This window comes from Mus caroli, unplaced genomic scaffold (genome assembly GCF_978045245.1).
Source record: "Mus caroli unplaced genomic scaffold, Mus_caroli_1 scaffold_12, whole genome shotgun sequence".
NCBI classification, from domain to species: Eukaryota; Metazoa; Chordata; class Mammalia; order Rodentia; family Muridae; genus Mus; species Mus caroli.
In genome coordinates, this window is record NW_028227267.1 from 63,258,898 (window position 1) to 63,272,410 (window position 13,513).

General features: G+C 41.1%; 1 protein-coding gene across 2 annotated transcripts in view; it reads right to left on the bottom strand.

Annotated features, from left to right (window-relative positions):
- Positions 1–6,555: 6,555 nt before the first annotated feature.
- Positions 6,556–13,513, bottom strand: part of Ppp2r2a (protein phosphatase 2 regulatory subunit Balpha) — a 57,013-nt gene continuing 50,055 nt past the window's right edge. For both annotated transcript variants that reach the window (XM_021181967.2, XM_085828728.1), the window contains 3 exons: positions 12,959–13,128; positions 10,368–10,459; positions 6,556–7,539 (listed from right to left, as the gene is read on the bottom strand). In XM_021181967.2, the coding sequence (XP_021037626.1) occupies positions 7,260–7,539; positions 10,368–10,459; positions 12,959–13,128 (542 nt within the window). In that variant the 3' untranslated portion in view covers positions 6,556–7,259. The remainder of the gene's footprint in view (positions 7,540–10,367; positions 10,460–12,958; positions 13,129–13,513) is intronic.

Consider the following 13,513-nt stretch of genomic DNA (forward strand, 5'->3'; position numbering starts at 1 on the left):
CTGAGCTAGGAAGTTGGCATTGGATTGAGACTAGGGAGGAGTGTGCAGCCCGGAAGCGCGCGGGGCCTGAATGGAACCCCTCCCACGCCTGCAGTATCCACTTAAGGACTCACCCGTGGCTTTAAAGAAGCAGAAAACCCCAGTTCCTCCCCTTAATGAAACATCCATTTGTGCCTCCCACAGAATACCGTGGGAGGTACCTTGGAGCTAATCACCTTGTTGGAATTTATAACATTTTAATTGCAAAGGTAACATGTAATCACGGTTAAAAAAAAAAATCAATGGCTGGGCGTGGCGCACACTTGTTATTTCAGGTCTTTCTAAGACAGAGGCAGGAGGATTTCGAGTTCCCTGCAGCCTACGCTATCGAGCGACCCATTGCCTTCAAAAACAAATTAAAAGGGAAAAGAAAATACAGATTTACCCAGACCCTGGTTGTTATCTATCTCTGTAAATGCCCTACCTCCTGTCCGCTGGCTGCTGACTCTGTTAATGTTCCTAAATCCTCCTAGGTCGTATCTTTGTCAAGTTTCCTTGACCCGATTTTTGTATAGAGAATGTTTTTCTCAATATGGTACTTGCCTTTTAACTTTGTTTTAATCTGCAGTTGTTGAATTTTCACGTAACTGTCTTTCTTAAAAATATGGTCTGAGATACCCAAACACGGAAATACTAAATCTAGGACCAGCCAGTGAGATGGTTCTGCCAGTAAAGGCGCTTGCTGAGTAAACCTGCAGACTGAGTTCATTGCCCAGAACTCCCGGTAGATGGGAAGAAAGCTAACAAAGTTGCCTTCTGACCTCCACCAATGCACCGTGGCATGCGCCCTCCCCCTTTAAATCATAAATACAGGCACACACAATAAGGCTTTGTCACTTTGAACTGACATCCAAAAACATGATCTGGAGGGATAGCTTGGGGGTTAAGCACACTGGCTGCTCTTGTAAAGGACTCAGGTTTGGTTCAAAACACCCACATGACAGCCCGTTCACAGGGCACTCAATGCCGTCTTCTGGCCTCTGAGGGCATGAGAAACCCGCATGGTACACAGGCATACGTGCAGGCAAACATCCACATGCATTTATAAAACCCCAATTCTCTGGTGAGATGACTCAGGTTAAAGGCTGGGCTGCAGCCTAGACTTATATACTGAGTTCACTCTCTGGGGCTCACATAATACAAGAAGAGAACCTACCCCACAAGCTGTCCTTGGACCTCCACATGTACACAGTGCCATACACACATAAATAAATAGTGATAAAAATCATCTCTTAGGCCTCCCTCATAATGTAGGTATAAAAACATTCCTCTGGGTTTTCTCATTTTATGTCTTAAGTATTTCATGTACCTGAGACTGACTTAACATATAGTGCAAAGTAGGCAAAATAGACCACTTCATCTTATTCTCTGACCTCCACGGGCATGCCTCCTCTCAAATACGTAAATAGAAAATTAAAGCAAAAAGACAGATTTTTCAAAAGATCCCACTAGGAATGGAAAGAAACACACCTCATAATGAGAATGTACTCTTTGGAGCATACTCTGTAAGAATCTTATATCCAGACTAGAAACACTGGGAGCAGGCAAACAAACTGGGCTACATTGTTCTGTTTCTTTCAGACTCTGTATGAACATTTTATTTGTGTGTGTGTGCGTGAGCGCATGGGTGGATGCATGTGTACAATGTCCATGATCTGCACCCCCCAAGGCAAGAAGAGCGACTGGATTCCTCTGGAACTGGGATCACAGATGGCTATGATCCACCATGTAGGTGCCACAGGAGATTCTGAGCCATCGCTCTGGCCCCACCCGCACCTTTTTGATAGTGTCGCCTGCAGTTCAGGCTGGCCTGGGACCCTGTGTTGCTGAGCATGACTTTGGATTCCTGATCCTTTCCTTGTTTCAAGGCTGTGGTGATTACAGGTGTGCACCACCACACCCAACCTAGGTCACCATTTCCTTTCTTAAATGGATAAAAGTGAAAAGCCAGTTTTTGTTCAATTAGTGGATGCGAAAACATGGCTGATAGCTTGGCAGTGGTGGCACCCGCCTTTAATCCCAGCACTTGGGAGGCAGAGGCAGGTGGATTTCTGAGTTGGAGGTCAGCCTGGTCTACAAAGTGAGTTCCAGAACAGCTAGGGCTACACAGAGAAACCCTGTCTCAAAAAAAAAAAAAAAAACACCCCCCCCAAAAAAGAAAGAACATGGCTGATATAATCATGATTCAAGGTTTTGGTATTTTGGAAATCATTTTTTAAAAAAGATTTATTATTATACATAAGTACACTGTAGCTGTCTTCAGACACCAGAGGAGGGCATCAGATCTCATTACGGGTGGTTGTGAGCCACCATGTGGTTGCTGGGATTTGAACTCAGGACCTTTGGAAGAGCAGCCAGTGCTCTTACCCGCTGAGCCATCTGGTCAGCCCTTGGAATGCATTTTTGTCATCATGTCCCAGATCTGTAATGTCCCTATCCTATAAGGTACTAACTAATTCTGTCTGTAGGACTGTACACTAAGTTTTTACACTGAGACTGGAATGATTGTTAATTTCTACTTGCAAAATAAAAACAAAAATCAAAACCAGGAGCTGGCCATGGAAAATGCACACAAGTGGGGCTATGTAGACAAGAAAATCCTCTTTATAGATAATACTTGAAAGTCACCCACCAGCACACACTTGGAAGACAGAGAAGCAAGAAAGTCAGGAGTTCAAGACTACCCTTTGAGCTGGGCAGTGGTGGCACACACCTTTAATCTCAGCACTTGGGAGGCAGAGACAGGTGGATTTCTAAGTTCGAGGCCAGCCTGGTCTACAAAGTGAGTTGCAGGACAGCCAGGGCTATACAGAGAAACCCTGTCTCGAGAAAAAAAAAAAAAAGACTACCCTTTGTCTCAAAACAAAATCCTCAACATGGGAATCTGCTCCAAATGTCAGGGAGAAATAGGAAGACATTACGGTTACATAGGATGAATCCAGTTCCTATAGAGTAACAGGCCTAAGAACGTTTGAGTGAACAGTCTCTCGCCTTAAGCACTTTTTAACTGTCCACAGAATCATATTTACACACATTGCTGTTAACTCTGCACAAATGTGCATGAAGTCTTTGGTCTTGTAACAAGGTTTATCAGATCTGCCTCTGCAAGGGAAGAATGGTACGTTCTTTCTCAGAGAGGCTGGTGCATTCAAACAAGCGTTGGATGTCTATCACGGGTCTCAACTCACTGCAGGGTCTCAACAAATAGTCCCTTAGTGGGAAATTACTCAAACCAGTTGCTGGTCCTATTTCTAAATATTTTTATGCCAGTTAAACTTCCTGCTTGAAGGATTCTTTGTAGAATTCAAAGTTTTGTTGTTGTCTATGTGACAAGCAAGGTGTTATGAAGGGCCATTTTATGTTAACTTCCAATCATTAACCTGGATATAAGCACACTTTAAAATTACTGTTTACTTGACCTGGTTTGGGTTTTAATGGCATACCTGTCTATATAATCCAAAAACATTTCACAAAAGGCTGGTCAAGATTTAACTACTGCCCCCTGGTGGGAAATTACTCAAACCTGTTGCTGGTCCTATTTCTAAATATTTTTATGCCAGTTTAACTTCCTGCTTGAAGAATTCTTTGTAGAATCCGAAGTTTTGTGGTTGTCTATGTGACAAGCAAGGTGTTATGAAGGGCCATTTTATGTTAACTTCAAATCTGTAAAGTCTCTAATTCATTAAACATAGGGCTAGTGCATCCCACATGACCCAGAATCTTAAAACATTTGAGAACCCTCTCAGGTCCTGCAGATTCACTATACATAATTAAGAATGCTGTGTAAGAAACTCACACAGCTTCAACTCTCCATCTTTAGATAGACTAAGGGTTCTCAAATAGCTTAGAAATTTGGTAAGATTCATTATTTAGACACATTTAAATTGGGAAAGAAAGGGGGACAGGCTCTTCATAGGTAGCTCTGAAACCTACTTTGTAGTCTGGCCTTGAACTCAAGGGATTCGCTTCTTGCCTTTATCTAGAATGTAGTGAGACTTTGTAGAGTAGGCTTAGGCTTTGTCTCTCGTGTGGTGAGACTGAATGTATATGGCCACCACAGCAGACCTTAAACACATTACCTTTTAATGTCTAGTGTGTGTGAAAGAGAGGACATGCAGGTGTGGAGGGGAGAGGACAACTACTGAGATTCATTTCTGTCACTTAGGTTCTGTCGGCTGATCTCAGATCATCAGGTTTGGTTCCAAGTGCCTTTTTTTTTTTTTTTTTTTTTTTTTTTGGTTTTTTCCTAGACAGGGTTTCTCTGTATAGCCCTGGCTGTCCTGGAACTCAGAAATCGCGATTGCCTCTGCCTCCCAAGTGCTGGGATCAAAGGTGTGCGCCACCATGCCCTGCGCACTGAGTCATCTTGATGCTGGCCCAGTCAGCAATTTTGGGTGGCGTTAGGGAGAGACAGTACAAATTATTTCTATATGAAATCATGTGGGATAGAAAAGATGGATATTCTTAAATAATTGAATGGTTTAAGTTTCACCAAAAATGCTTTCGCCAGCACTGCTTAGCTCTACATGCACACAAATTTTCTAAAAATAAACATGTTACTGTAGTAAGTTACATGTGACTCTGTTTGCATTTCTCTAGGGTTGGTGGGATGGTTAGGGGTAGCAGTGCAAGCAGTGAACAAGCCTGATGACCTACAGTTTGATCTCTGGACTCCAAGGTGGAAGAACCAATTCCTGCAAGCTGTCCTCTGACCTCCACATGCATGCTGTGTCAGATGCACTCAGGCACCACAAATATAATAACAACAACAACAACACAACAAACTATCATTTAGGGGTTTAAATAAAAATTTCAGGAATACTTTTTAAGAAAAAAATCTGAGAGGAATGGATATACAACTTGATACTGAGAAGTTAGTTCTTATGAAGTGTATTATAGGTTTATATATTACCAATTTTTATTGCCCAGCCACCAAGTGAAGACTGACTTTTAACAGAATAAGAGATCTTCAAAAATTCCAACACTTCAAAAAACATTACAAGAGGGTTAAATATGTGTATGGATTGTAAGGGATTAGCAAAATACAATCAAGTTGACAAGACTACATTTATTCTATAAGTTTTATTAATAAAAAGTTGACTATATAAAATGAGTGGCTGGGCCTAGTTTTCTACACCAAATATATTGGAAAAACAATTATATAGTTTATTGATAGCATTCCTGATAGGCATCTTAAGTTGACAGGTCTCTTCCAACTATACAAAACTAAGCCTTATAGTGATGGATGAGAATCATAAAAACTACCATAAAAAAAAGGGGGGGACGACTTCTACTGACTGTTTGGTGGCTCAAAGCCAAACCATAGGAATGCCACCATCCCAAAGGATATGAGAAAATATCCCAGCAAAACTTTGTATTGTTGATCCTTCTAGATTCACAACTATGCAAGCCAAAGAAATAAACAGACTAAGAATGCACCCACCACCCCCAAATAAATTAGTAAAAGTGCCATTAAGAATTATCAGACATTTTGTTTAAATACAAATTCAAATTTAACTCCAAAAGATACAGTAACTTTATTACATAAAATTTCTCCTGTGTGCTAAAAATGTTAACGTACAAGACATAATATATGTGTAAGTGTAGAGGGAACTGTGGTGGAGTTGTTTAATCATTTTCATTACTGAAGAACAATAGGCAGTGGGAATATATAAGCACGCAGAGTCCTCTATATTCGACATTGTTATATTACTGTTCAACCAAAATATACTACCATTCTCATATAAATGCCTGCTCATTCATCTTTTAAAAATAAAGTCCATTCTCTCTCCATAAAGCTTCCTGCAGGACTGACCACGGTCCATCCCACACTAACTGGGACACTCTCCATCTTTGGCTAGGGCCTCAGCACTGGAACACTGTGGGTCATCACACATCTGGTGCTTACGCAGCTGTTGCAGTCCATGCATCACTGTACCTTTAAAAACTTGTCCCGAATGTACCTTTGGAAAACCAAAAGACGTATCTATGGCAAAGTACAATTCAGTGATTCCACAGCAATTAGTACAAAACAGCTCTGTAGTGCAGCATCCGGTTTCATCTACCACGTTACTTCCAGATGGAATTCCAGTCTACTGTGCCTGAACAGCGAGAAAAGTCAACTTGTCTACTTGGTATTTCCTAAGGCAAAAAAATTAAGCACTGGAAGAAGACTTCAGAATGAAGCTCCTCAACTGTGGTTCTCATTGACAGCAACTTTGTTAACAGATAAATCAAGCACAGACACATAAAAACAAAAACAAAACAAAACAAAACAAAAAACCCCAGAACCTTCTAGCATTTCTAGACTGTGAACCCTTAACAGTCATGTATATTCAACACATGGACGCACAGAACCATGATCCTCTTCCAGGCTCCATGGAAAAGAACACTTGTTAAAAATAGTTCACAAAGTACCAAGGAGACAATAGAAACCCACTTCATTTCATTGCGCCCAAGGATATAACACAAAACATTGGTTTAAAGAGGTAGATGAAAAAGAAAAAGAAAACCAGATTCTCCATTCTTTGTCACTTTTATTCAGTAGTAGTTTTTTTTTTCCTTATTTTCAGTGCCAGACATGGCAAGGAGTGATTACAGCCAACTGTTATTAAAACATTTGTTCGCAACATATTCCCCCATTACCACTGACCCCAAACTGACTCATTTTGTGTGCTTTCGTTCTTCCTTTTTTGAATATGCCACCACCGAGACAAGGTGGAAAGGGCAAGGGTGAGAGATGGAGGGAAGAGTCCAGGAGGCCAGAGAGGAGGAATGCTACAAGCCACAGTAAGAATGAGCTGTATTTAATTTAAAAAAGAGGGGAGGGGTGTACCCCACAAATGATACAGTAATGAGGATACACAAATTCCATAGCATGACTGAAGGCGTTCACTGTGTTTGACGTCATCACAATGGAAGGCATAAAAAGTGGAGTACATCAATGCTGACACAGTCCAGTCCAGTCCACCAGGCAAGATGGTGCAAGAAGTCATTAAATTAAAAGTGCCCTTCCCTTCCCTAAATGGCTAGCAGACATGGAAAACAGCCTGGGATGCATCCACACAGCTTTCTCCATGAGGCTATCAAATGTGTTGTTGAATGGCACACTGTCAAACACTGGAAAGGGGCGCCACAATGGACCGCTCTCTTATAGGTATGAATGCTAGATTCAACTATCTCACTAAGCAGGAAGTGGCTCCTCTGCAGAGAATGCCAGCCTAATTCACTTTGTCTTGAAATATATACAGATTGTTTGTAGTCGCTACAGCAATGATGTTTTCCTTGGGATGCCAGGCTGTATGAAGGATTTTCTTGTTGAAGTCTAGGCTGTCAACACTTATTTCATCTTTCTTTCGCTTGCCACTTGCACAGACTTTGCGTGGCTTCAAAACCGTGCGAGGCTTATTGTTCTCTCGTGATGCTTCTAGGGTTATATCCCTCTTTGTGTTCCTGTCGAACATTCTGAAGAAATTATTGTAGGATCCAGTCATGACAACACTGTAAAGGCAGAACACCCAGTCAAACATGTTAACGAGAGAGAGACTGTGTTTACTGTAAGAAGTCAGTGACCATCCTGGCCCAGCACTTTATAGGAAGCAACTTCTCTTAAGTTTATTTGAGTTAGGACATAGAAGCTATTGATATTAAACCACAAACATTCAAACCCTCCTTCCAAAAACAAATCTAAAAAACTGAACAAAGTTGCCAGCACCTAAGCACATTTTTCTTCTTCGTCGTCTGAGTAACCTGTTTCTAAGGAAGCAAAGTTTCATGATGCAAATTATGGCCTTTCTCATCAGATAAATTTTTGGTTTTGTTTTTGAGATGAGGTCTCATTATGCAACCAAGATTGGCCTAGAAATCCCAACCCTCCTGCCTCAGCACTCCTAGTGCAAGGATTATAGGCATGGGTTTACTATGCCAAGTTCAGATGTTTCATGAATGTTTGTAATAGACCTGGTCAAAAACCAAAATGTATCGTCATTAACAGAAAATTATTGTACCTGTTATACAAATCAACTTTTGGAATCCTCATGAAACCAACAATGGTCCCAAAACTCAGTATGTAGATGACACTGGATCCCAGACCCCTTTGTCCTTCTCGATATATCACAGGAGACCTATTTTCTAAAATTACCTTAACCAAAAACTTTTTAAATTTTCACTAAATATCTTCAAAAGCAAATCTTGACATCTGAAACCTTTCCTATTCGGAATGTTGGTCCCTCAAAGAACAACAGACGATCTAAATTAAATTCAAATTGGTACATGTCCCTGGCAACAATGAAACTGTTTCTTTAAAAATAATTCACATTCCAGGGCTACATCAAAAAAATCCTTGCTGAGGAGATGAGAGAATCACATAAGCTAATCTGGTATAGCACTCCTCCCAGTATCTAGCTTTGCAATATTTGTATATGACATGTATTGAATGAAGAATTGAAATGCTCACACTGAGAAAGTCTATAAAGTATTTGTGTTATTGTCTAACACAAAATGCCAAGGTTATGAAAGACTTGAAAAGACTGAAGGACTCTTCTAGAATAAAGTAAACAAGCTGAGAGCTGTAAGGTTAAGAGCAGGTTTCTCTCTGGCGGGAAGGAACTGAGACCACCTGCTGGGCCAGTAAGCTCTGTAGGCAATACTGACTTGAGAAGCTAGCACTGAGGTCATAGCTGTGACAGACAGGGTCTATCCTTTAGGAAGCAGTGTGGGAACCTTGAGGGTTGGTGATTAAGAGCACTTGCTGCTTTTATAGAGGCCCAGGTTCTATTCCCAGCAACCCACCATGGCTCCCAACTACACCACCTTTTACTCAGTTCCAGATCTGCAAGCCTCTTCTGGCCTCCATGGGTACCAGGCACAAACATGCTACACACACACACACACACAGTCAAACATTCATACACATAAAATTAAAATAAACACCATAAGAAATAGTTTGGAATTTAGTAAGTTTTTTGAAAACAATCATTCCAAAAACTTTTTTCCTTCAATTCTATGTCTATCTGTCTGTCTGTCCGTCTGTCCGTCCATCCATCCATCCATCTATCTATCAGTTGACTGATTGTGGTTTGTGTGTGTGTGTTGGGGGGGGGGGGTGTGTACGTGGAGGTCAGAGGACAACCTTTAAGAATTGGTTTTCTTTCCCTTTTGAGTTTCAGGAATCCAACTCAGTTTGTTAAGCTTGGCCGTCTTTTGCTCCATCAGTCATCCTGCCTACCCTCAGAAAGTGTTTTTTGTTGTTCTTTTATTTTTTAGGATTTATTTTTAATTTATATGAGTCCTCGGCAGCTGTCTTCAGACACACCAGAAGAGGGCATCAGATCCCATTACAGATGGTTGTGAGCCACTATGTGGTTGTTGCGAATTGAACTCTGGAAGAGCAGTTGGTGCTCTTAACCACTGAGCCAGCTCTCCAGCCCCAGAAAGTGTCCTTAATGTTGAGAATAACTTCCTTCATAATGGAAGGGAACTGAGAACTGCTAACCATAGACCACACCACACTTACACACCAGTATGTTCTCTTCATATCTGTCCTTCCTGGCCTCATGTTTAGCAGCAACATCACAAGTACTTAGCCAACAGCAGGCCTGTGCGTAGTGTGGCCAGTCTATTTTTGGGTCTCATGTAAAATTTGGTAATTACAACTTAAAAAGTAAAACATATCAAACCTTTTAAACTCAACTACTGTCAAATAAAGCACCTCTAATTGCTTTAGATATGGACTAAAGTAACTTCAAAATTATGCTTTAATCAGAACACAGTAAGCAGGAAGTGCTTGCCATAACATCCAACTGTCCCTTCTGTGAAATGAATGGAGTGGTAACAAGACACTGCATCAAGTATCTGCACCCTCAGCAGCTCTCCAAACAGTGCAACAGCAACCAAATGAAAAGCCACTCTTTTAACTAACTGCTGGCAGAGCAGAGCAGTGACTTTATTTTAATGTTTCTTTTATCATTGTCTGTGTTACTCAGGCTGGGCTCAGACCCCTGAGCTAAAACCATCCTCCTGCCTCAGCTGCACAAGGAGGTGGGACTACAGACACACATTGTACCTGGCTAGCAATATTATTATTTGGCTTACAAAGGGGGTAAAAGTTTTTAAAATGATAACTTAAGTCCAGATAGCTTCTTGCTATAGCTCGCCTTTGCTTTGCATTACTCTGAGGATCAGGGCTTAGTTTGTCATTATGGCTCTACTCATTACTAGTTATTCACAGCTACCTGGAAGGAAAGTGACTCTTAACTGCTTTCAAAAAAAGCTGAGGTTATATTTATATAACAAACAAGACAAATGAAATAGCCAGTTTCTTTCCTTACCTGTCAGACCCATTCCAACAACATTCAAATTTGTCAAATATGCAGTCATTTTCATACAGTGAGCAAAGTTTACTTCTGAGGTATTCATGTACCTGCAGAGAAAATATATACTAAGTTTATATCATTCTCTTCTCAAATCAGGAACATGACTAAAATTCCATAGACTTAGTGTTTATACAGAATTACACGTCCCTCTGTACTAAAGTTTGACAAACCCTTACTCACACTTTCCATGGCACAACTAAGAAATCCACCTTTCTGGGTATTGCAATGCACCCTGATAAGCATAAATAAAACATCCTACAATTACTCACTGAAGAATGCACAACCCTGCTAGCCCCAAGGCACACCACACATGTCTGGGGTCCACAGCGGGTGGTCTATTTAGGAAGAATATAGTGGTGTGGCCTTTTGGAAGAGGGTTGAGACTAGCAGTGGGCTTTGAGATTTTAAAAGCCTAAGCCAGGACCAGTCTCTCTCATCCCCTGCTTGCAAATGCTACTACTCCAGCACCATGCCTGCCTGCAGCCCACATTCCCCACTATGAAGACCAGACTGGCCTCACAGAGATCTGCCTGCCTCTGGCCCCTGAGTGCCTTGGTCATGGTGTCTCTTCACATCAACAGAACACTAAAGGAGACAACACCTAAGTCAGAAAGTATTTGAAAAGAACGGGTAGGAGACTAACAAAATAACGTTGGGGCAGAATTCCATTTCCACTTCTCAGCACTCAGCCCACGACTGCTAGTAAGAATGCTGCTTCCTTGCCTTTAAGTATCATTCTCTGAGCACAAATTTAACTTTGGCCTATTATTTCTAATTACATATACAGTGCAGGAAGCCTTTGGCTTAGTGATGAACTGATTTCTCTTGGCTTTCATGCACCTACATCATTCAATAAAAATCCAGTGGTGAGCAGTGAGATATGTGGCTAGTGGGTAATGCTTGCCATGAAGTCTGATGGCCCGAGTCCCAGGATACATAGTAGAAAGAGAGCAGAATCCTATAGGTTATTCTGACTCCCATGTGTGTGCATAGCATTTTCACGTACATATACAAATATATACAATAAAACATGAGTGTTGCTTCATATTATTAGGTAATGAAGATGTTAGCTCTTTTTGAATTATAATTCTACATTTACTAGTATTTCACAAAAAGAGTTTTGGAAAGCAAGTTGGATAAACATATAAAAGTAAGTAAATCTGCTCTTTAAAAGGTAGTCAAGAAGCATGGCACATTTCTGCACTGATGGCCCTTCCTTTGTATGCTGAGACAATTATTAACCATTTCTATTTTTGCTGAATGAGACCCTTAAAAGGAAGAAATGACAGCTGCCAATAGGAAACTAGTATTTCATTTGTTGCCTAGGTTGGTCTCAAACTTAGGGGCTCTAACAAACCTCCTGCTTCATATTCCTGAGTTCTGGTATTATGTGTGTGCACTGCATACTCAGACCTAAGCTTATTATAAATATCCACTTTATATAAGCAGTGAGTGATTCTAGCTGTGTTTATTAAGTAAAAATTTCTTTTTTTCTCATTTTTAGACAGGGTTTCTCTGTGTAGCCCTGGCTGACCTCAAACTCACCACTGCCTCCCAAGTGCTGGTATTATAGGCATGCACTGCCATCACCTTGCTAGTGGAACTGCTACTGACTTATTTGAGAAGTAAAAAAACATCAAGAATAGCCTTCAGTTCCACAGAAGCCAGCAAGATGACCAAATACAATAGCTCTGCCATGATTCTCAATCATTAATCTGATTCTACAGGCAGAAGAAGACTAACTAGCCAGTCAAGTAACATGTCAGGTAGGCCCTAACACTCAGCATTTCACAACAGTGCAGCCTCCCCAAACCAGACAAGACTATGAAGCTAGTCTCACTGCAACACTTGGAAAAGACAGCCACAACATGCAGCTCTCCTCAACATTGCCAACACATTCAAAACAAAGCACCATTCTCTCTGACTTTGTGACAATGCAACATATTTAGAGGTTTGAACAGCTAAGACTCGAGGAGTGTCTCCTAATTGTTCTGTATGCACCATGCATGTACTGCATCCAGACTGGTCTGACTGCTCTCTACACCCTGCTCCATAGGCCCTGCTGGCCTGGCCTGTGCAGCACTGTGCAACTTGGTTACTCCTGCCTGTGACGTCACAGATACTGGTCAAGGACAGAAGGTAGTTGACAGAGGGGAAAACCTGAACATACATTCTGCACTAGAGAGGCCTTTTTCTAAAGCCATATGCTGAGATTTCAGGTTCTTTTAAACTTGAGACAGTTAGCTAAAAGGGAGTCATATCTTGGCTGGTCAGATAGCGTGCCCTCTGCTAAGTGTCTTCCCCAGCCCTGCTCCTACCCACACATTTCACTTCCATGGACAGAGGAGCACACCAAGTTGCCAATACTGAACCACATGAAAAATTAAAAAAATTAAGTTCATGTACAGCCCTGAACAGACAATAAACTTTACACAGGCAATGGTAACACAGCTAGTGATGAACTGTGGATCACAGAAACCCTGTAAGGAGCACCACGATCCACTTTCCATAGGATACACTCTTCAAAAGAAACAAACTGCAAATACCTGGTATGTCTCCACGGGCCTGTTCTCCATATTCAAGTCCCAAATTTTGACTGACAAATAGTCTCTAGTCATCATATAACGACCACTATGGCTGAATTTTACATCAGAAATAGAGGAGATGATTTCAGAAAAAAATGACCTGTTGCTGGGATCTTCAGGTTCTTCAAACACTAGAAAAAGAGGGAAAAAAGTTTCATATTTGGGCTTGGATAAATCATTTTCTAAAGTAACCACTCAAGTTGAGGTAAAATCACAGGCTAATTCAGAAAAATTAAAACAATTTGCCAGCTTTGGGAACATGTTTTTCACAAAGTCTCTTGAGAGAAAATGATCACTACAAAGTACAAAACCCTGCTAATGAGGTAGGGGTCTGATTCTGCACAGTAGGACTCCCATGGGACTTTACTTCCCTGCACATCCTACCTCACTGCCTCTATATCACCACTCTGGAAACAACTGCCCATCCCACCTGCCACACCCATCCAATTTCTAGGATTTTGTCAACTGGCACATATTTAGGTTTTTCAATGCAACAAAACCTAGAAAACAATTTTA